The sequence below is a fragment of the Suncus etruscus genome, chromosome 15 (genome assembly GCF_024139225.1).
Source record: "Suncus etruscus isolate mSunEtr1 chromosome 15, mSunEtr1.pri.cur, whole genome shotgun sequence".
NCBI lineage: Eukaryota > Metazoa > Chordata > Mammalia > Eulipotyphla > Soricidae > Suncus > Suncus etruscus.
This window is the reverse complement of record NC_064862.1, coordinates 19935633-19955718: the sequence shown is the minus strand read 5'-3', so window position 1 is coordinate 19955718 and position 20086 is coordinate 19935633. Positions and strand designations below refer to the sequence as shown.

The following is a 20086-nucleotide window of genomic DNA, read 5'->3' as shown; positions in this document are numbered from 1 at the left end:
CCTCAGTGTGCTTTATAATTCTGCAAACATCTAGCCCCAATAAGCAAGATCCGGAGAAGGTTCCATACATCCTTGGTAGAGATCTCCCGGAGTCCGAACTACAGCAAAAAAAAAAAAAAAAAAAAGCACAAAACAAAAACCTAACTTTTAACTTTTGCAAAACTCCAGATCCCGCCCTTGGGGGCCTATTTATTTTCTCAACCCGTTTGGCGGAAGGATCCAGTGCGTGTGCGTTCCCCAACCATCTTCTACCATCCCGCGCTGGCCACGCCCCTAAACTCACTAACCACGCCCCATCCAGGCACTAACCACACCCCTTCCAGCTCTGGCCACGCCCTCTTCCCTATCCATCCTTAAGGGCCCAGAAAAAAGAAGCTCCGGCCCGGACCGCAGCACTCCTCCGCGCATCCGTGCGCCGCCCGAGCCTGGCTGCGCCGTCGGCGGCCATTTTGTTCTTCTCGCGGGTCCTGTAGGGAGCGAAGGAGGGAGCCGGGTGCGGGCGGCTTGGGGGGGGGTCCGGGTTCCCGCCTCCGCCAGCGACCCCAAACCGCTTCAGGGCTCGGGGCGCGCGGGAAAGAGGCGTTGTTGAGTCCCGGGCGGGCGGGCGGGCGGGAGTGAGCGGCGGCGGTGCCGCTGCGGCAGGCTCGGCGGCGGGAAGGCGATGGCGGATATCGATAAGCTCAACATCGACAGCATCATCCAGCGGCTGCTGGAAGGTGAACGGGGGCGCCCGGGAACGGGGTGCTGTGCGGGAAAGCGAGCTGGGGGGCTCGCGAGCGCCATGGGACCAGGGAAGGGGATGAACCCGCGCGGGCCGCGGAGGATGGGGACAGATGCTGATAGTCGGCGGCAGGGTCGCTTAGCAGCTTGCCCCGGGGTCTTGCACTAGGCCCCTCGGAACCGGGGCCTCGGCTCACGCATTGCACGGGGCTTGGGGCTCGGGGGCTGCAGCTCCGCCGGATCTGAGGCCTGAAAACATCCCTGCTCACCTTCTATGTTTCTGCACCCCCACAACGTCCCCCACCCCGGTACCGGTTCCGACCCGGCCCATCTTTTTTTCTTGCAGAAAAGCTTGGGGAGAGGACAACGCGTTCCTGGCACTTTGGGGAAGCAGCAGTTGCATGCAGAATCAGGGGGAAGGTTGCACGCGCTTCGGGGCCACTTCGATTGCCCGATCTGGCCTTTTTTCTTTTTTTTAGGGGGGGGGGGACTCAGGCCTGACCCAGGGGACCCGGTTCTGTTTGGTGATAAACGTCCATTCATCTGTCTGTCTCAAGGGGTTTTGGAAATTCTCCTCCCACCCCGCCTTCTGCAATAATGTTCACTTGTCTTTTCTTGGACTCTTACCCACTTGAGTGGTTTTTTTAATTTTATTTTTATTGAGATCAATGTGAATGACTACTCGAGTAGTCGTTTTTTTAGGGGGGGTGTCCCGCCTGCCCCAAAGTGCTGCTGCCTCTGCTATGCTCTGTTGGGAGTACTGGAGATTCTCCCGCGCTTCCCTTTGCGCTTGCTGTTTTCTTACTTGTGTGCGGGTTTTTTTTTTTATCATTTAAAAAATGATAATAAAATAACGCCCTTGTATAGTTACATTGGCTAATGCTCTCGCCGACCTTGCCTAGAATAAGACTGTTGTTCTTGTATTTATTTTTTATTTTTTGCAGGTTAATAAGGTCAGACACTTGGGCAAGGTCACACGCTTACTTAGGAACAGTTCTACACGGGCGGCCAGAAGCTTAGGAACCCAGCGACTTCTGGCCCTGTGTAATGGTTCTTGCAAAGGTTAAACACAAAAGCTGTAGTTTGTGTGTGTGTGGTTTTTGGGTCACACCCAGCAGTGCTCAGGGGTTGTTCCTGGCCTCGAACCGATGACCTCCTGCATGAAAGGCAAACGCCTTACCTCCATGCTATCTCTCCAGCGCGCCCCCCCCCCCCAAAAGCTGTAGTTTTGAGCCGATCAGGGACTCTCTTGAGATGCCATGGATGGGGGAGAGAATTTCAGGGCCTGTCTACAAGTGCTGACTTCTTGGGAAATTGGGGTCGAAGCCTCTTTCTTTGATGATTTGAATGTTGGATGATGTAGATGAACTGGATTTTTAACTGCCTCAAATATTGTAGGGACTTAGAATGCTTGAAAGGTGGAGCCCAGAGTTATGCTTTATAAGAGTACATTACAGAACTTTGCGATTCCGTTTTGTACTTTGAATTTGTGGTGTATTTTCCAGGGCTGCAAAGTTTTGACCCTGGTCAGCTCACTGCTTAGTCCACTTGGGGTGATTAGGGATTAGAGATGTTCTTATTGAGAAAGGGGAAAAATTGGGGGCCGAGATTGACTGGGTTAGTGCCTCCTCCGGAGGCTGTGATGCCCAGCATTTGTCTTGCTTAGCGGACTAATCATCCTACATTTTGATTTGCAAGAAGCGTTTTCACTCAGAAGCTGGGCCATTGTCAAGTGTCTTGGGGAGCCAGGCTCTTTGCATAATTGCCTGCTTTGCTTTCGTGATTTCAATTTGACCTCTGCCCTGCCCTATGGAACTGAAAGCATTGGCCAGTTTAACCCTCAGAGTTTACTAAAGCTACCGAGTTTGCAGGCTTTCTGTTTCTCTAAAATTGTTCAGGTAATCAAGTGTGGTGGGTATTTGTGTGTGGGTGTGGGTGTTTTTTTTCCGGGGGCCACACCAATGGTCCCCAAGGGTTACTCCAGGCTATGCTCAGGGAACCCTCGGGTGCTGGGGATGGAACCCAGCCCAAAGAAGCCCATGATGTGTTTAGCTTTCCGTGTAATATTAGACATTAATTCTGATGTTTAAAAAAGCACCAATCTCTGGTCTGAAGAGAATAAAAGAGAAGCATACTGGCAAGAAAAAACACAGGGCACCCCCCACCTCACCCCCCCCTCCAAAAAGCAAGCCTTTATTTGCTGATCAAAGGGTCTGGGAAGTAGCTTAAAAGGGTTGGAGTTCCTGCTTGTATGCAGGATTCTAGCTTCAATTCCCCAGCACTATTAGATGTGGCTCCAAAACAAAACAAAAAAAAAGAATAAAATAGCTAACCAAGAAAACAAAAATAATCTTTCTTAGTGGGATATTTATAGTATTTTTTTTCTTATGTAGCAGATTTTTACAATTAAAGACCTTTTGCGGTCACACTCGGTGGCTCTGCACTCAGGAATTGTTCCTGGCAGTGCTCCAGAGACCATTTGGATGCTGAGGGTTGGACCTGGGTTGATGGTGTACAGGGAAAGAAAGTGCTTGCCTGACCTTCTGTTGTTGAAGACTTGTTTAGCTCCTTTATCACCAGGCATTTTGTTGGAGGGATCAAAGGGCCACTTGCCAAACCTGCAGCAGAGCAGGAAGGACTCTCCTCCAGGAGCAGAGGCCTAATTTCCTGGGGCAGGGGAGATGTGCCTGTCTGGACAGTGTGCTTGGAGCACAGGACCAGTGGAGGGCGGTGACTCTGCACCTGAAGCTAGCTGCATTTAGTTGATGCCAGCTTGGGTCTTGTGCTGCAGGAGCAAGTTGGCAGTGCCAAGGGCTTGGTTTGGTCCTGGAGCAGGGAAAGGACAGGACAGAGACTCAACTGATTTTATTTGCAATCAGAGCTGTCAGTAAAACTTAAAAAGTTGCCTTGTGGAGGATAATTGAATGGGACTTAGTAGGTAAGGAAACTGGAAAGTTGAATTCAATAGGAATAAGATGAGGTTCTTGGGTTTACAAAATTCTGGAATGAATTTTTATTTTAGAATCAAACCCCTGGATCCCGAACCTGCAAAACCAAACGATTTCCTTAGGGTCTTTATATCCCCTGAACTCCCTGGTTTCTCTCTCCAGTATTCTAGTGTCTTCCTGAGTGAAGTCACTGTTAGCAGATAGAAAGACTGAAAAAAGCATAGGGTCAAGTATGGCATCTAAATGGTGTCTTATCAAGATGGACTGTTTTGTTAACCTGGCAAGTCAAACATTTTTTTTGATAAATTGTCTTTAGCTGTAGATTAAAATGACTCACTTTATTGGAAGCAAAAGCAATGTCTTTGCAGCATTATCCTGTCTGCCTTTGTAACATTTATAGAGTATTTGTAGGGAAGAATGCATTTGTGGGAAATTTTCTATGTTGTAAATATTTGCTCCCCCCTTTTTTGGTTTATTTTCTAAAATTTGTCATGTTAGATATCGATTCTGTCCCTGCAATGAATGTGATGAGACATATTCATAAGATCACCGCCTACTTGAATGAGATTATCTTAAAATAGCAAAATTTCTGCTGACTTTTTATGTTGCTAGTGTTATTCTTAGGTTCTCGAACTTTATTATAATTCAGCTGGGCTCTGTGTGTGTGTGAGAGAGAGAGAGAGGAGGGAGAGGGAGAGAGGGAGAGAAGTTAGGGGACGAAGATAGTTCCCTTTTATCCCTTATAAATCATCCCAAAGTAGTTTCCATTTCCTCTAGTTTCCATCCGCTTGCCATACTAGTAGAGTTGTGATTCTGGTGCCGAAAAGCTGCAAATCACTATCCGTGGTGGTCTTCTGGAAAGTTTGCATCAGTTTGTTTTCTAGAAAATTGCGTGAAGTTTTTAATCATGTGTTTCTAGTGCTCTGCCAGTTCTCTGGGACGGCCTGTAAGGAGAACATCCATCACCTGCCACACGCATTCCGCATTTTCCTCCTGAATCTGCCCTTTCCAGCCAAAGCCAGGCCAGTGCCGCACTCCTGCATCAGTTCATGGTACCCGCAGACTATTTCTGTGTCGTGTCTAGCACCTGGCTCCATGAGACACACCATCTGGAGAGTGTGATTCTTATTTCCTGGAATATTTTTAATTTCATTGAACCTTGTTAAAATAATTCGATGTTTTGCTTTGGCTAAGGTGCTGTGGGAAGGTCCCATGAGGTTCCAGCCCTTGGAATTTCCCACTGAGGATCTCTCTTGTTCCAGACTCTCCAGAAAGGATTTGTAACCTCTAGAGCTCCATTATTAACAGTTTTCTCTGTCACTTGCTAGAGAAAAGTAATCAAGTCTGTCTTTAATCAGGACACTTCGCTATGGTGCTGGCAGGATAGGAGGTTCTGGGGATCAAACCCCGATCAACACCCACTATGCTATCTCTAATCACAGGGTTTCTAATCTACAGCTACCTCATGTGTCTTGTTTTTGTTTTGTTTTGTTTTTTTGTGCCATATATGGGAACAAGGGCGAGAATTTTGTTCATCCTGCTGCCATGCTGTGCCCAGCATCCAGCCAAGGGGTGGTCACAGTGGGTACTTGAGTCATCAATGATGTAAACGTGGGGGGGGGGGGCATCTTTCCATTTGCCTTTACGCTTTTTTTACATCCTGTGTGAGCTCTTTGTTAGGGATCCATGACAGTGTAGTGGGGCTTGGTAACAGTCCTGTGATTGGAATGTTTAATGAAGAGCAGGTTCTTTCCCTTCCTAAGTCCAAGCACCCCCAGACCTGATGGTGCAGTTTCATGTCATTCTTCATTTGAAGCCTATGGTCTCAGACTGGTGCTGAAGTCTTCTCTCTGCCAGTGTCCTGTGTCAGGATTTTTAATTCACATTGCGCCTCACACTTGTAAATGCTTGCCCTTGTTCAGGCTGGTGTGGTTTTAAGTATCCTGAGGAGAATGCTCCGTGGGTTTTGAGCTTGTGCTTTGCATGCAGGAGACCTATGTTCAGTTCAAGGGTTCAGTCCCTGAGCACTTTTGGGTGTGGATTACCCCTGAACCTCACCCCTCTGCCCCCAAGGAAAACAAAAAGACGTGATTAGTGTTCACTTCAATTGCCAAAAAGAAAGTGTGGATTGTTGTGGGTTTTTTGGTTTTGGGGGTGGTGGGGGAGCACACCTGGTGCTCCTGTGGGCTCTGGTTACTCCTGTGTGCTAAGGTTCAAGTTGTTTTCTTCTCCCCACCTCCTTTTTCAGTGGCTCTAATACCCATTTCTTTTTTGTTGTTGTTGTTTTTGTCTTTGTCTTTGGGCCATACGCAGTGATATTCAGGGGTTACTCCTGGCTATGCGCTCAGAAATTGGGGACGACGGTCCTGGGTCTGCTGCATGAAAGTCAAAATGTCCTACCACTGTGCCATTGCTCCATCCCAGGTTTTGTTTTGTTTTGTTTTGTTTTTGAAATTTCTTTTCATTTGAATTATCTTAAAATTTAAGATGAGGCTTGGAACAAAGCAATAGTGCAGCAGGTAGGGCACTTGCATGCAGCTGGCCCGGGTTCAATTCTTGGCATCCCATATGCTCCTGTGATGTGGCCTAAAAACCCAAACCAAAAAAAGTGAGATTGAATTCTCACAATTAGAAAAGCTGTGGAGGAACCTGGGATATCAGACTTGGGGAGCTTGTGTTCTACCATTGAACCCCCACACCTGGTGATGTTCAGGGCTTATACTTCTGACTCTGCTCAGAAATCACTCCTGGCCAGCTCAGGGGACCATATGGGATGCCAGCGATCGAACCTGGGTCTTTCCCCGACCGCCTGCGTGCAAGGCAAATGCCCTACCACAGTGCTCTCTTTCCAGCCCCTCGTTTAACTTTATTTATTTTTTAATTTTATTGTTTTTTTTATGTATTTGATATTAAAATAATATTTATCTTCTCGATATTTATCTTTTCTTTTTTTTTCTTTATTTAAACATCTTTATTACATATATGATTGTGATTAGGTTTCAGTCATGTAAAGAACACCCCCTTCACCAGTGCAACATTCCCACCACCAATGTCCCAAATCTCCCTCCATCCCACCCCACCCCCACCTGTACTCTAGACAGGCTTTCTAGTTCCCTCATTCATTCACATGATTATGGTAGTTCTCTGTGTAGTTATTTCTATAACTGCACTCACCACTCTTTGTGGTGAGCTTCATGAAGTGAGCTGGAAGTTCCAGCCCTCCTCTCATTGTCTCTGAGGATTGTTGCAAAAATGACTTTTCTTTTCTTTTCTTTTTGTTTTTTGTTTTTTGTTTTTGGGCCACACTCGTTGGTGCTCAGGGGTGACTCCTGGCTGTCTGCTCAGAAATAGCTCCTGGCAGGCACGGGGGACCATATGGGACGCTGGGATTCGAACCAACCACCTTTGGTCCTGGATCGGCTGCTTGAAAGACAAACGCCCTGTGCTATCTCTCCAGGCCCGACTTTTATTTTTCTTAAAACCCATAGATGAGTGAGACTATTCTGCATCTCTCTCTTCCTCTGACTTATTTCACTCAGTATGATAGATTCCATATATAGGAAAATTTCATGACTTCATCTCTCCTGACGGCTGCATAATATTCCATTGTGTATATGTACCATAGTTTCTTTAGCCATTCGTCTTGTTGAAGGGCATCTTGGTTGTTTCCAGAGCCTGGCTATTGTGAATAGTGCTGCAATAAATATAGGTGTGAGGAAGGGGTTTTGTATTGTGTTCTTGTGTTCTTAGGGTATATCCCTAGGAGAGGAATAGCTGGGTTGAATGGGAGCTCAATTTCCAGATTTTGGAGGAATCTCCATATCGCTTTCCATAGAGGTTGGACTAGACGGCATTCCCACCAGCAGTGGATAAGAGTTCCTTTCTCTTCACATCCCCGCCAGCACTGATTGTTCTCATTTTTTGTGATATACACCAATCTCTGGTGTGAGGTGGTATCTCAATGTTTTGATTTGCATCTCCCTGATGATTAGTGACGAGGAGCATTTTTTCATGTGCCTTTTTGGGTCACACCTGGCAGCGCTCAGGGGTTACTCTGGCTCTATGCTCAGAAATCGCTCCTTGCAGGCTCTGGGGACCATATGGGATGCTGGGATTCGAACCAGTGACCTTTTGCATGAAAGGCAAACGCCTTACCTCCATGTTATCTCTCTAACTTTAAAGCACAGCCATTTTTCTTGTTTAATATAGCCTGTAGAAATGCTTCTGAGTGTGTTCCGTTGTTTTGTTTTGTTTTGTTTTTGGACTTTTGGGTCACACCCTGGCTACCCTTGTCTCTGCTCTCAGAAATCCCTCCTGGCAGGTTTGGGGGACCAAATCGGATCCTGGGAATTGAACTGGTCTCCGTCCAGTGTTAACCACTTGCAAGGCAAACACCCTACCACTGTGCTATTTGCTCCCCCTGCTTTTCTGTTTTTAAAGAATACATTGGGTTAGTAGTGCTTAGAGATTTGCTTATGTGACACATTGTGTTTGGCCTTTAATTGATGGAAGCTAGGAGGGTAGGCTTTAGGGGGATCTGTGGACCGGGCGGTGGGGACTGGTGTGCTAAGAGCCTATGGGAAAGCAGAGGGAACAGCTGAGACTGAGCTGAAATGACCACACAGCAAAGCCTTGAAGGATGAGCAGCTATTTGCCAGGGCGGAAGATGGGTCAGGTTTTTTCTTTCTGAACCGTAGTCAGAATTGTTTACAATATTCTGTTCATGCTCTAGTCTCATGGATACAGCTTTCCGCTACACGCCTGCCACCATTGTCCATTTGATTCTTTTTGTGTTTTGTTTTGGGGCCTGCCTGGTGGTGCTCTGTTTACTCTGGGCTCTGCTCAAGATCACTCTGGCCATATGCAGAGTTGCAGAATGAACCAGCATAGGCCTTTGTGAGAGGCAGTCACCTTATCCCTCGACTCTCCCACAGCTTTATTCTTTTAGCAAATTAAATGTTGTAGTTAGTGAGCTCTGGACTTTGAATTAAAAAAATTTTTTTTCCAGGAAAAAAAACCTGATTAGATTCTTTTTTTTTTGGGCCACACCCGGCGGTGCTCAGGGGTTACTCCTGGCTATCTGCTCAGAAATAGCTCCTGGCAGGCACAGGGGACCATATGGGACACCGATTTTGAACCAACCACCTTTGGTTCTGGATCGGCTGCTTGCAAGGCGAACGCCGTTGTGCTATCTCTCCGGGCCCCTGATTAGATTCTTATTCCGCATTACATTTTTTAATTGTTAAACTACAGTAAACTGTCTAAGGTGGTCATGGGGAATTTCTTAAACCAGAATTGACAGGCAGTTGATCTGGGCAGATCTGCTGGCCTTTATCATTGGGTCTTCGAGCACACTGGGCCCTGTTTGAAGACAATTCCCAGTGGGGGGGGGGGGCGACTCCCATTTATAGTTTGCATTTTTGGGGGGGGTTATACCCGGCAGTGTTCAGGGGTTACTCCTGGCTCCACACTCAGAAATCGCTCCTGCCAGGCTCGGGGGACCATATGGGTGCCGGGATTCGAACCAATGACCTTCTGCATGCAAGGCAAACACCCTACCTTCATTCTATCTCCCTGGCATGGGGCTACTTTCTAACTCTAAAATTAAGAAAGGGAGCGGGGCCGGAGAGATAGCACAGCGGCATTTGCCTTGCAAGCAGCCGATCCAGGACCAAAGGTGGTTGGTTCGAATCCTGGTGTCCCATATGATCCCCCGTGCCTGCCAGGAGCTATTTCTGAGCAGACAGCCAGGAGTAACTCCTGAGCACCGCTGAGTGTGGCCCAAAAACCAAAAAAAAATAAATAAATAAAGGAAGGAAGGAAAAGAAAGAAAAGAAAGAGAGAGAGAGAGAGAGAGAGAGAGAGAGAGAGAGAGAGAGAGAGAGAGAGAGAAAAGGAGCAATTTTTTTGAACCGTTTTAATGGCTGTTAATAACAAATCTAAACAGTTTCTTCATTTCCTGCTCTGCCCCTCTCTGTGAGTGAATCTTGGGGGCCCATGGCACTCTGCATCCCTTTGACTGATGAGTGGTAGAGGCTGTGGGGAGACTTTCCACCTGACCCAATTTGGGTTCAATCCCCAGCATCTCATTTGGTCCCACGAGCCCCTCCAGGAATGAACCGTGAGCATCGTTGGGTGTGGCCCCAGAGCAAACCTAAAGAGAAATGATAGCTGTGCCCTCTGGAAAATGCTTTGTGGGAAGGAGTCCAAGTGTTTGTTTTTTTTTTTGTTTTTTTTTTTTTCATCTCTTAAAACAGGCATTTTTAGGAACTAACCAGGGCCTGAGCGGTACAGCTCTCTGAAATTACCACACAGTTGCTAATTCCTCTGCAGGGGCTGGAGAAGAGCACCCCAAGGTGGGAGGACAGGAATCAAGGTTTTGTAGGTGGTGCTGCTCGGGTGTAAAGGCAGTTGTGATGTGAACGGGAGGCCTTTCTCCAGACAAGATATCCTCTGACTCAGGCCACTTAAGAGAAGTCTTAAAAAAAAAAAAAAAAAGAAGTCTTTATTTAAATAAGTTTAGTTTAAAAGTAAGTAAGCTGGAGTTCTAAGCAGATATTAAAACCTTGTTGGGGGCCAGGGAGGTAGCCCAAAGATCTAGAGCACATGCTTTGCATGCAGTACACCAGGAATAACCCCTGAACACTGGCAGACATGTCTCTTCCCTCATCCACAGGAAATGCCAAATAAATGCCTGTATTAAGTGTTTTGAAAAAATTAAGCCAAAAAGTTCAACTGTCCATCTCTCCCTCCTCTGCTACTAAAATCTTTTCTTTGGTCAGCTACTTTTTCATCTTCATGGTAAATTACAGGGTCATTTGATTAATCAGTTATTATCCCTTACAGTGAGAGGGGCCAAGCCTGGTAAGAATGTCCAGCTGCAGGAGAGTGAAATCAGAGGACTGTGCTTGAAGTCCCGAGAGATCTTCCTCAGCCAGCCCATCCTGCTAGAGCTTGAAGCGCCACTCAAGATATGTGGTGAGTCTGGAACATGGAATTGTTGGAAGCACAGACGTATAGATGTCCTTGGTAGTCAACTTAGGGTCCTTTACTGTTTATGAGTGACCCAGAACTAAAGAACTTGGCTTATTTAGATAAGGTTCACATTTTCTAAAAGTTTCTTTGTTAGAGGAACATAAATATTGTAAGAGCAAGGAAAAAATGAAACTGTAGGGAACTAAGAAAAGGTCTGTCTGGACTGCGTGAATCATACAGGCTTATGCCTAAAAATGGAACTTTTTATAACTTTGTACATGATCCATGCAGAGAATCTATATAATAAACTCGTGGTGATAACTATTATTCTAGCATGTTTGACCACATTAATAAGTAGAGCTTACACACTGACAATGGCCTTCTTGAGCAGAAGGAAATGAAAGGCAGTTGTACTGGCAGGTGGGGGGCGCCTTTGTTCAGGAGAGCTAGGCCTGCAGGGAGGGGGGCACCAATCTGTTCCTGAGAGGAAGCTCATCGCTTGGCAAGAAGGTTTTCTTCAGCACTGATAGTATCTTCCACAAAATTCGTGGAGGGGGGGGGAGTGGGGGGGCACGCATGGTGGCACTTGGGTTATCCTGTAAAGGAAGTTCTTAATTGATCAGGTTCTGGACAGACACTCTTACATTTTGTGTTGAGCTCAATTCAGCAAAATACAGTGCCTGGTTGGGAATTTATTTGCTGGCTGGCTGCCCAGGATTTCATTGATGGATGAGTGCAAAGAAGGAAGCTGCTAACCTGGGGTTTCACTTCCAGGTGATATCCATGGGCAATACTACGATCTGCTTCGACTCTTTGAGTACGGTGGTTTCCCTCCAGAGAGCAACTACCTGTTTCTTGGGGACTACGTGGACCGGGGGAAGCAGTCTCTGGAGACCATCTGCCTCTTACTGGCTTACAAAATCAAGTACCCCGAGAATTTCTTCCTTCTCAGAGGAAACCATGAATGTGCCAGCATCAATAGGATTTATGGATTTTATGACGAATGTAAGTACTTTTCTAGATCTATGGACGAGCTCTTTCCATGGAAACACCTGTTTATAAACTAGACTGTTGCAGCCTAGTTCTATTCTTTTTTTTTTTTTGGTTTTTGGGCCACACCCAGTAACGCTCAGGAGTTACTCCTGGCTATGCGCTCAGAAGTTGCTCCTGGCTTGGGGGACCATATGGGACACCGGGGGATCGAACCGAGGTCCGTCCAAGGCTAGCGCAGGCAAGGCAGGCACCTTACCTTTAGCGCCACCGCCCGGCCCCCCTAGTTCTATTCTTAAGGGTTTAGATGCCCTGTCAGAATTCAGATTTCCTGTTTCATTCACTTCTCCTGTTTAAGCTCAGTTTTTCTTCCTTGTCACCCACAGCAATATAATGTCCTGGGTTCTATCCTGAGGTGGTGATGGTCAGATTAGTAGTTATGATTTTTTATGATTATTTTGACTATTTACAGATACCTTAATACAATTCTGGGAAACTAGGCAAATCGATTGATTTAACACCTTATTGAGAGAGATAGCACGCGCGCGCGTGTGTGTGTGTCTGTCTGTCTGTCTGTCTTTCGGTGTTTTGTGGTTTTGGGTCAGACTCAGCAATACTTAAAAGGATTACTCCTGGCTCTGCAGTGAGGAGTCACTCCTGGCATTTCTCAGGGGCCATATGGGTTTCTGGGGGTTGAACTAGGGTTGGCCTCTGGACCCAATTCACTGATTCTTGATGAATCTTATCTGTAAAATGGCCCAGGCAAGCACTGATTTACTTGTTATCTATAGATGTCTCAAGACATGTCATATGAATGGATGGGCTGGAGCGATAATACAGCGGGGAAGCGTTTGCTTTGCACGCAGCTCACCCAGTTTGATCTCTGGCATCCCATATGGTTCCCAAGCCTGCCAGGAGTGATTTCTGAGCGCAGAGCCAGGAGCAACCTCTGAGAACCTCCAGGTGTGCTTCCCCCCATCCTTTTGATGACATTTCATAGGAATGGAATCTTGGAATATACACATTGTTAAAGATTGTGGTATAGTGGTAGATTTTTGGGGGTGGGCTCACACCCATCAGCGCTCAGGTTGCTCCTGGTGCAAAAAATGCTCCTGTGGCAGGCTTGGGGGACCATATGGGATGCTGAGGATCGAACCCAGGTGAGTCCTGGGTTGACCTCATGCAAAGTAAATGCCCTACTGCTGTGCTATTGCTCCAGCCTCCATGGTGTTCCAGGTTTTAAACTTAGATATTTTGCAGCTTGTGACCCATTTTGAATTGGGTATTTCATAGTGCACATAATTTGACAAAATCTTTATTGCCTTGAAATAAGAGGCTTTGTTACAGATTATTGTGTTTTTGAAGCAACTATATAATTTAGATAAGAGATGTTAATCCTGCTTTATTTTTGTCTGTACCATACATATCTCTGACTCAAGAAAACATGAGCAGCTGTGGTGGGGACAAGAGCTCATTTCTCAAGTTCTCAAGAGCTCATTTCTCAGTTCGCCTGTGCATTTATGCATACTACCGTGGAGCACCTGCAGAGGGCAGTGTATTTCCCCATAAGAGTTGTGTTAGAGCAATTTGGGCTGGGAAGTACCTGGGAGGTGGAAATCAGTGAGCGTGGTGGGTGCTAATCTGAGCTTTCCTCAGAAAGAGGATGCTACTGGTGCGTGAGTTGTTCATAATTGTCCTTTTTAGAAAAGGAAGAACTGTTTGAGAATGGGCCAAACAATAGAAGTTGGCTTTACCAAGTGGTTAGGTGTAAAGGTATGATCGATCCCTTCATCATCTGGATTTCTGATTATGTTAAATCTGCAGCACTTTTTGCTTGTGAAGATAGAAGCAGATATCTAACTGAATGTGTGTAAGAAACATTGTGAAAGGTGATCTGAACTGGCGGCCAAGAGTGTGTACCTGACATGTACGAGACCTTTGGTTCATTCCCCATGTATGCACCTGTTAACCAGTATCTGCAAACTAGTTAAGCATCTCTCTAGGCTTGGGCATCTATTTTTCAAAGGGAAGGGGGGTTGGGAGATATCTCAGGGGGACAGTGCATGTACTTCACACACAGGAGCCCTAGCTTTGGTTCCTGAACCACATGGTAAGAGAGGAATGCGATTCCTGAAATAGAATCGTTAGAACAGGGGCCAGAGCAATAACATGGCTGGTAGGGCATTTGTCTTGTACATAGCTGACCCATGTTCAAGCCCTGCCATTCCATATGGTTCCCTGAGCACAGAGCCAGGAGGAACCCCTGAACGCTGTTGGGTGTGGCCAAAAAAACAACCAAAAAAAGGGAAGCTACAGAATTGTTTTTTTACAGAACAGTTCTTGGTTTTTGTTTTTGTTTTTAACCATCTTAAAATTTTATAGGTAAAAGAAGATACAACATTAAACTCTGGAAAACTTTCACAGACTGCTTTAACTGTTTACCGATAGCAGCCATCGTGGACGAGAAAATATTTTGCTGTCATGGAGGTATGTGAACTGATTCGATCCCTTCTATGGAATCTACTACAAGGCTTCCTGTCTTGATATGTGTTGCATTGTAGGGCCTTTTGTAAAGCCTGGTTGGGACATTGGAAGGAGTCTGATGTGAGCAGTCGATTTGCACATTGATTTTAACTACCTTACTTGACTGGAGTGGAAATGGGGCTAGAGAAATAATACAGTAGGTCAGACACTTCCTTTGCATGCTGCCTACCTGGGTTTGATTTCCCAGTGTGCCGGGCCTCCCCCCCCCCCCATTACGGTCCTTGAACCCGCCAGAAGTGAGCCCTGAGTACCCTGGGTGTGCTCTTCCCACCCCCAAAAAAATGAGAGGGGGAGAGAGAAAGAAAATAGGACATTATTTTTTTTAATATGTATCCTGACATTAGACGACCATTAAAGCCAACACGGTATTCCCATGGCTCTGCAGTGGACTTTGCTAGTTATTCTCGGCTGAATCCTCTGTGTCTGTGTTGGCCCGACTTCATCATCCATGAACAAACACATTACCTGTAAAACTAGGTCACGAACAACCCAGTCTGTACCTAATCATTTAAAGTAGAAACTAAATCGGGTGTATTAACTGCACTCTGGGGGTTGGGGTCCAGTTTGGTCACTGGATCTAAGTGTGTAGGTTCTGTGTGTTGAGGCTGCTGTTTCAGTACACTCTAAACATGCTGTGTCAAAAGTTTGTACATAGAATACATTCCACTGTTTATGCAACTGAGGGTATTTTTGTTTTGTTTTGGGGTCAAACCCAACAGTGCTGGGGGAGGGGTTTGCATCTTCTGATGCTTGGGAACAGTTCAGAGTCAGGGATCAAATCCAAGCCTTTTGTGATATCTCTGGCCTTCAGTGAATTTGGGGGAATGGTATTAGATGCAGTGAGGATGGGATGGGTCTTAGCCACCCGAGGCAAAGGGTGTTCTTGGCCCGATGGGCTATATGTTCATCCCTCAGTTGAGTTTTAAGTTTCCAGAACATTGCCATATCTTATTTTTGGTTTTTGGGCCATGCTTAGCATTATGTCGGGGTCACTCCTGGCTCTGTACTCAGGAATTATTCTTGGTAGTGCTTGAAGGACCATCTGGGGTGCCAGAGATTGAACCCAAGTTTGGTTGTGTGCACAGCAATCCCTACCCTCTGTATTGTGTCTCTGGCCCCAACATTGCCATCTTTAAACCTTGAAATCATTGGCTCTTTGCAGACAAAAAGAAACAGTGTTCTTTTAAAAATGTGTGTGGTGGTGTTGTTGTGTGTTTTTTATCTCCTCCTTCTACTAGGTTTATCACCAGATCTTCAATCTATGGAGCAGATAAGGCGAATCATGCGACCAACTGATGTACCAGATCAAGGTCTTCTTTGTGATCTTTTGTGGTCTGACCCCGATAAAGATGTCTTAGGCTGGGGTGAAAATGACAGAGGAGTGTCCTTCACATTTGGTGCAGAAGTGGTTGCAAAATTTCTCCATAAGCATGATTTGGATCTTATATGTAGAGCCCATCAGGTATTGATTTTGAATTTTACATGTACACTTTAGAGCATGTGTGTGCGCACAGATTCTCCTTGTTGATGTTGGTGGGTAGGTATTGCTTATTTATACAAAATGTCTCGGAAAATGACCTCAAGGATGTCAGGCTCAGGGGGAAACTGAAGAATGGTTTTACTGACCTACGCTGTGCACCTGTTTATACTGAAACCGTTTTTCTCCAAGGTGGTTGAAGATGGATATGAATTTTTTGCAAAGAGGCAGTTGGTCACTCTGTTTTCTGCCCCCAATTATTGTGGAGAGTTTGACAATGCTGGCGCCATGATGAGTGTGGATGAGACGCTCATGTGCTCATTTCAGGTACAGGCCCACTGCGCGTGCCTTGCTTTGATGTTGTTTGAAATTGGGTTGAATTGTTTAAAGGATGATTTTATTTTTCCTCAACCTTAGTCTTAGTTTAGTGAGGAATAGATCCCATTCGCAAAGAAGGGTTTTCATGAAAATACCCTCGATGGTGAATATGCCCGTTTTCTCATGATTAAAATGGGCAAACACACAAAATCCTTTCCTATAAGTCGGATTCTCTGAAACACAGAAGCTGCCCTGTGCCAGGTGTGCTTTGTGGTTGCTCTTCATTTCTGTAAGACCTCTTATTGATGTGCCATGCCACCTGGTACAGTGGCACTATTTTCCCAGACAGTCTGCTCCAGTTCTTTTTCCACATTGATTTAGGATTAGACTTCCTGGCTTCAGAGTAGCTCTATCCTAAATTTAGCCACTAGAGTCACGAATAAAAGAATTATTATGACTTCTCTGGGGACTGAAGTGAATAACATGCTTCACATGTGGCTGACCTGGGGTCATTCCCTGGGACCCCATATGGTTCCCTAAGCAGAGAACCAATAGTAAGCCCTGAGGGTTACCTGGTGTGGCTCGGATACAAAAACTTCTTTGAGAAAAAAAAATATGTAAGCCAACTGTTGGAGAGAATTTGCTCCCTGAGATTGTGAGAAGATCCTGCAAGGGTTTGAGAATTTGACTTTTGGGGCTAGAGACATGATACAGTGGGGAGGGCAAAGTTTGCACTTGATCTGTGAGCAAAAGATTTGAGTGAGAAGTAAGGAGTTTTAAGATTTGGGGTTGGGGGGCCGGGCGGTGGCGCTAAAGGTAAGGTGCCTGCCTTACCTGCGCTAGCCTAGGACGGACCGCGGTTCGATCCCCCGGCGTCCCATATGGTCCCCCAAGCCAGGAGCGACTTCTGAGCGCATAGCCAGGAGTAACCCCTGAGCGTCACCGGGTGTGGCCCAAAAACCAAAAAAAAAAAAAAAAAAAAAAAAAAAAAAGATTTGGGGTTGGGCCTGGAGAGATAGCACAGTGGCGTTTGTTTGCCTTGCTAGCAGCCGATTCAGGACCAAAGGTGGTTGGTTCGAATCCCAGAGTCCCATATGGTCCCCCGTGCCTGCCAAGAGCTATTTCTGAGCAGACAGTCAGGAGTAACCCCTGAGCACCACTGGGTGTGGCCCAAAAACCAAAGGAAAAAAAAAAAGATTTGGGGTTGAGTACATTTTCTAAAATGCTTTGCCCTTTAACTCTTGGCAGATATTAAAGCCTGCAGAGAAGAAGAAGCCAAATGCCACAAGACCTGTAACACCTCCAAGGGGTATGATCACAAAGCAAGCCAAGAAATAGATGCCATTGGAGACTGCCTGGTTGGGACTTGTAACATAGAGTGTATGACCTTCATTTTTAAGACTGTAATGTGTATTGGTCAGCTTGCTCAAATAGTGTTTGTGGAACGCGGCTCCTTCCCGCCTCCCCCCCCCCCTTTTCCATTTTTGTCTTAATGAATTCCATTTGCTGGTTGTAACAGCAAATGAAAGATTACGATCCTATGAAGTGTTTTGTTCTGGGTTTTTGTTTTTTGTTTTTTAATTTTCTATTTCTTTGGCAAACAATTTTAATCATGGTGTTAAGCTGTATGACCCTGGACAGTTTATCCTTCCCAAGGGTAGTTGTACAGTTGATCTTTTTAATTCAGGAAAAGAAAATAATGTAAATGCTCATTTTCCTTAGGACATAAAGAGAACCTTGGGGTGCTCCGTCTGTACACATCATTGTCATATAATGCATATCTGTTGCTAGAAACCACTGTGAACTTTTTTAATTTTGTTTCAAAGGGATTGCTTTTTCTCTCATTGTCTCATTATGTAAAAACTAGATTTTATAGCTATCAACATTAGGAGTAACTTCTCAACTTCGCCAGCATCACTGGTATGTATATTTAATTAAAGCACACTCTCCCCTACTCTATACTTAAAAATGACAAAGCCATTATTTTCGATGTCAGTGACTCTTTCTTTAAAGCCAAAGTTTCTGTTGGAAATCATTGAAAACAACCCGAAGTCGCAGGTGGCCTGTTACACACAGCCGTCACCTTGGGAATTCAGAAACAGCAATTAGTAACATAGTGCTAGTTAAGTGACTAAGGCTCGCAGTTCATAACATTTTGTACAATTACCATCTAGTCTATTCACTTAAGTAATCTTTTTACAGTTCCAACAGGCCTGAATCTGTTCATTCAGAAAGCTTCAAATTAGAGATACAATACTGTCCTATGTGAGTGACCGATTATACTTTATTTGGCCTACAGTCTTTATTCTGTGGTGAAGTTGAGGCTAATATCTCAAAACAAAGGAAATTAGTATCTACCTGTTTATACAGAACTCACAGTATCTGACTTTTTTTTAACTAAGATCTGTTAAAAAGAAATCTGTTTCAACAGATGATCATGTACAATACCATGTGATGGAAATGAATATCAGACTTATTAAATGATGAACTTGGTAAACCCTCTCGTGTCCTTTTATCAACTCAGTACACACAAGAGACTGTTAGTGGCATATTGGATAGATTTTAATGAATAAATTGCTCTGGTAACCAGTTTCTACTTGGATTTGTCTTCCTTCAGATGCTCTCTTCTTCTTGGTGGGTCCAAATATAGGCACTCAGAGCCATTAGTGTCCCGACACTTGCCCAGAGCTCCACTTCTGGGGTGGAGCAATGAGATCAAAAATGCTTCATCGTTATTTGGGGAGCTCTGACTCGATTCGTGTCCAGAATCCTCGAGTTCAGTTGAACTCTATTCAAGTCTTGCTTTATTATTCTGACTTCCACCAGTATTTTCTCACACAATTCTTTCTTTGCTCTTATCTCTTTTTTTTTTTTTTTTTTTTGGTTTTTGGTTTTTGGGTCATACCCGGCAGCGCTCAGGGGTTACTCCTGGCTCTACACTCAGAAATCACCCCTGGCAGGCACGGGGGACCATATGGAATTCCGGGATTCGAACCACCATCCTTCTGCATGAAAGGCAAATGCCTTACCTCCATGCTATCTCTCCGGCCTGCTCTCATCTCTTGCAATCATCTGAACAGTGATGTCATTAGTTGGTCACAGGTTTGCTGGGTATATTTTAGTCTCTCAAAGGACATCAGAAGAGGACAGAGAGCAGAGCGTGTCCTCAGAAAAGCCATTTTTGCCATCAAGAGTGCTGGGCATGAGGAGGGCAGCGTGCAAAGCACCAGGAAAGATTCTGTCTGCATAAACAAACTCTGTGAGGCCTCTGCTGCCTCTCAGGCCTCCTGGGCTCTGTCATGGAAGGAGGGACCAAATGACCTCTCACCACTTCCTGTCTACATATGTGTGCCAAATGCAGCCATTACTTTCTTCTTAGTTTCTCCCAGCCCTCTGCTTACAGGGAGGAAGAACAGTTCCTTGTGTGAATGCAGATTGCTTACATCTTTGATCTACGCCCCAGGCATTAGGAATGGAGTGACTTGGCAGGATTTCAAAATGCATCAGTTGCGGGGCGGGAGCCATAGTACAATGGAGGGGTAGGATGTGTCCCTTTCATGCAGCTGACATACACGTTTGATTCCCAGAAACCCTATTGGTCACTGGAGCCTGCCCAGGAATAAGCAAGCTCAGTACCATCAGGTGCTACTGAGAAAAACTGGACAGGACAGATAGCAAGGTAAGGCGTTTACCTTGCATGCAGAAGGATGGTGGTTCGAATCCCAGCATCCCATGTGGTCGCCCCCCAGCCTGCCAGGAGTAGCCCCTGAGCACTGCCAGATGTGACCCAAACACCCCCTCACCCCCAAAAAAGAGAAAAGCTCTAAAAGGACTTATCTTTTTGTTTTGTTTTTTGGGGCCACACCCATTTGATGCTCAGGGGTTACTCCTGGCTAAGTGCTCAGAAATTGCCCCGGGCTTGGGGGAACCATATGGGACACCAGGGGATTGAACCGGGGTCCTTCCTTGGCTAGTGCTTGCAAGGCAGACACCTCTAGCGCCACTTCACCAGCCCCAAAGTTAGGACTTTCTATCTGAATTAATTAAATTAAAATGTGGTTTGGTTTTTGTTTTGTTTTGTTTTTTCAGGAGTTGTATGTGACTTAGCATAGCT

At 45.5% G+C, this 20086-nt stretch overlaps 1 protein-coding gene across 1 annotated transcript; it reads left to right on the top strand.

The window, feature by feature from the left end:
• Positions 1 to 565: 565 nt before the first annotated feature.
• On the top strand, positions 566 to 18469 carry PPP1CC (protein phosphatase 1 catalytic subunit gamma). Its single transcript, XM_049789358.1, has 7 exons — positions 566 to 716; positions 10515 to 10646; positions 11418 to 11648; positions 14016 to 14120; positions 15416 to 15639; positions 15847 to 15981; positions 17221 to 18469. The coding sequence occupies exons 1-7, from the start codon at positions 662 to 664 to the stop codon at positions 17308 to 17310; spliced, it is 972 nt and encodes a 323-aa protein (XP_049645315.1). The 5' UTR covers positions 566 to 661; the 3' UTR covers positions 17311 to 18469.
• Positions 18470 to 20086: the final 1617 nt, after the last annotated feature.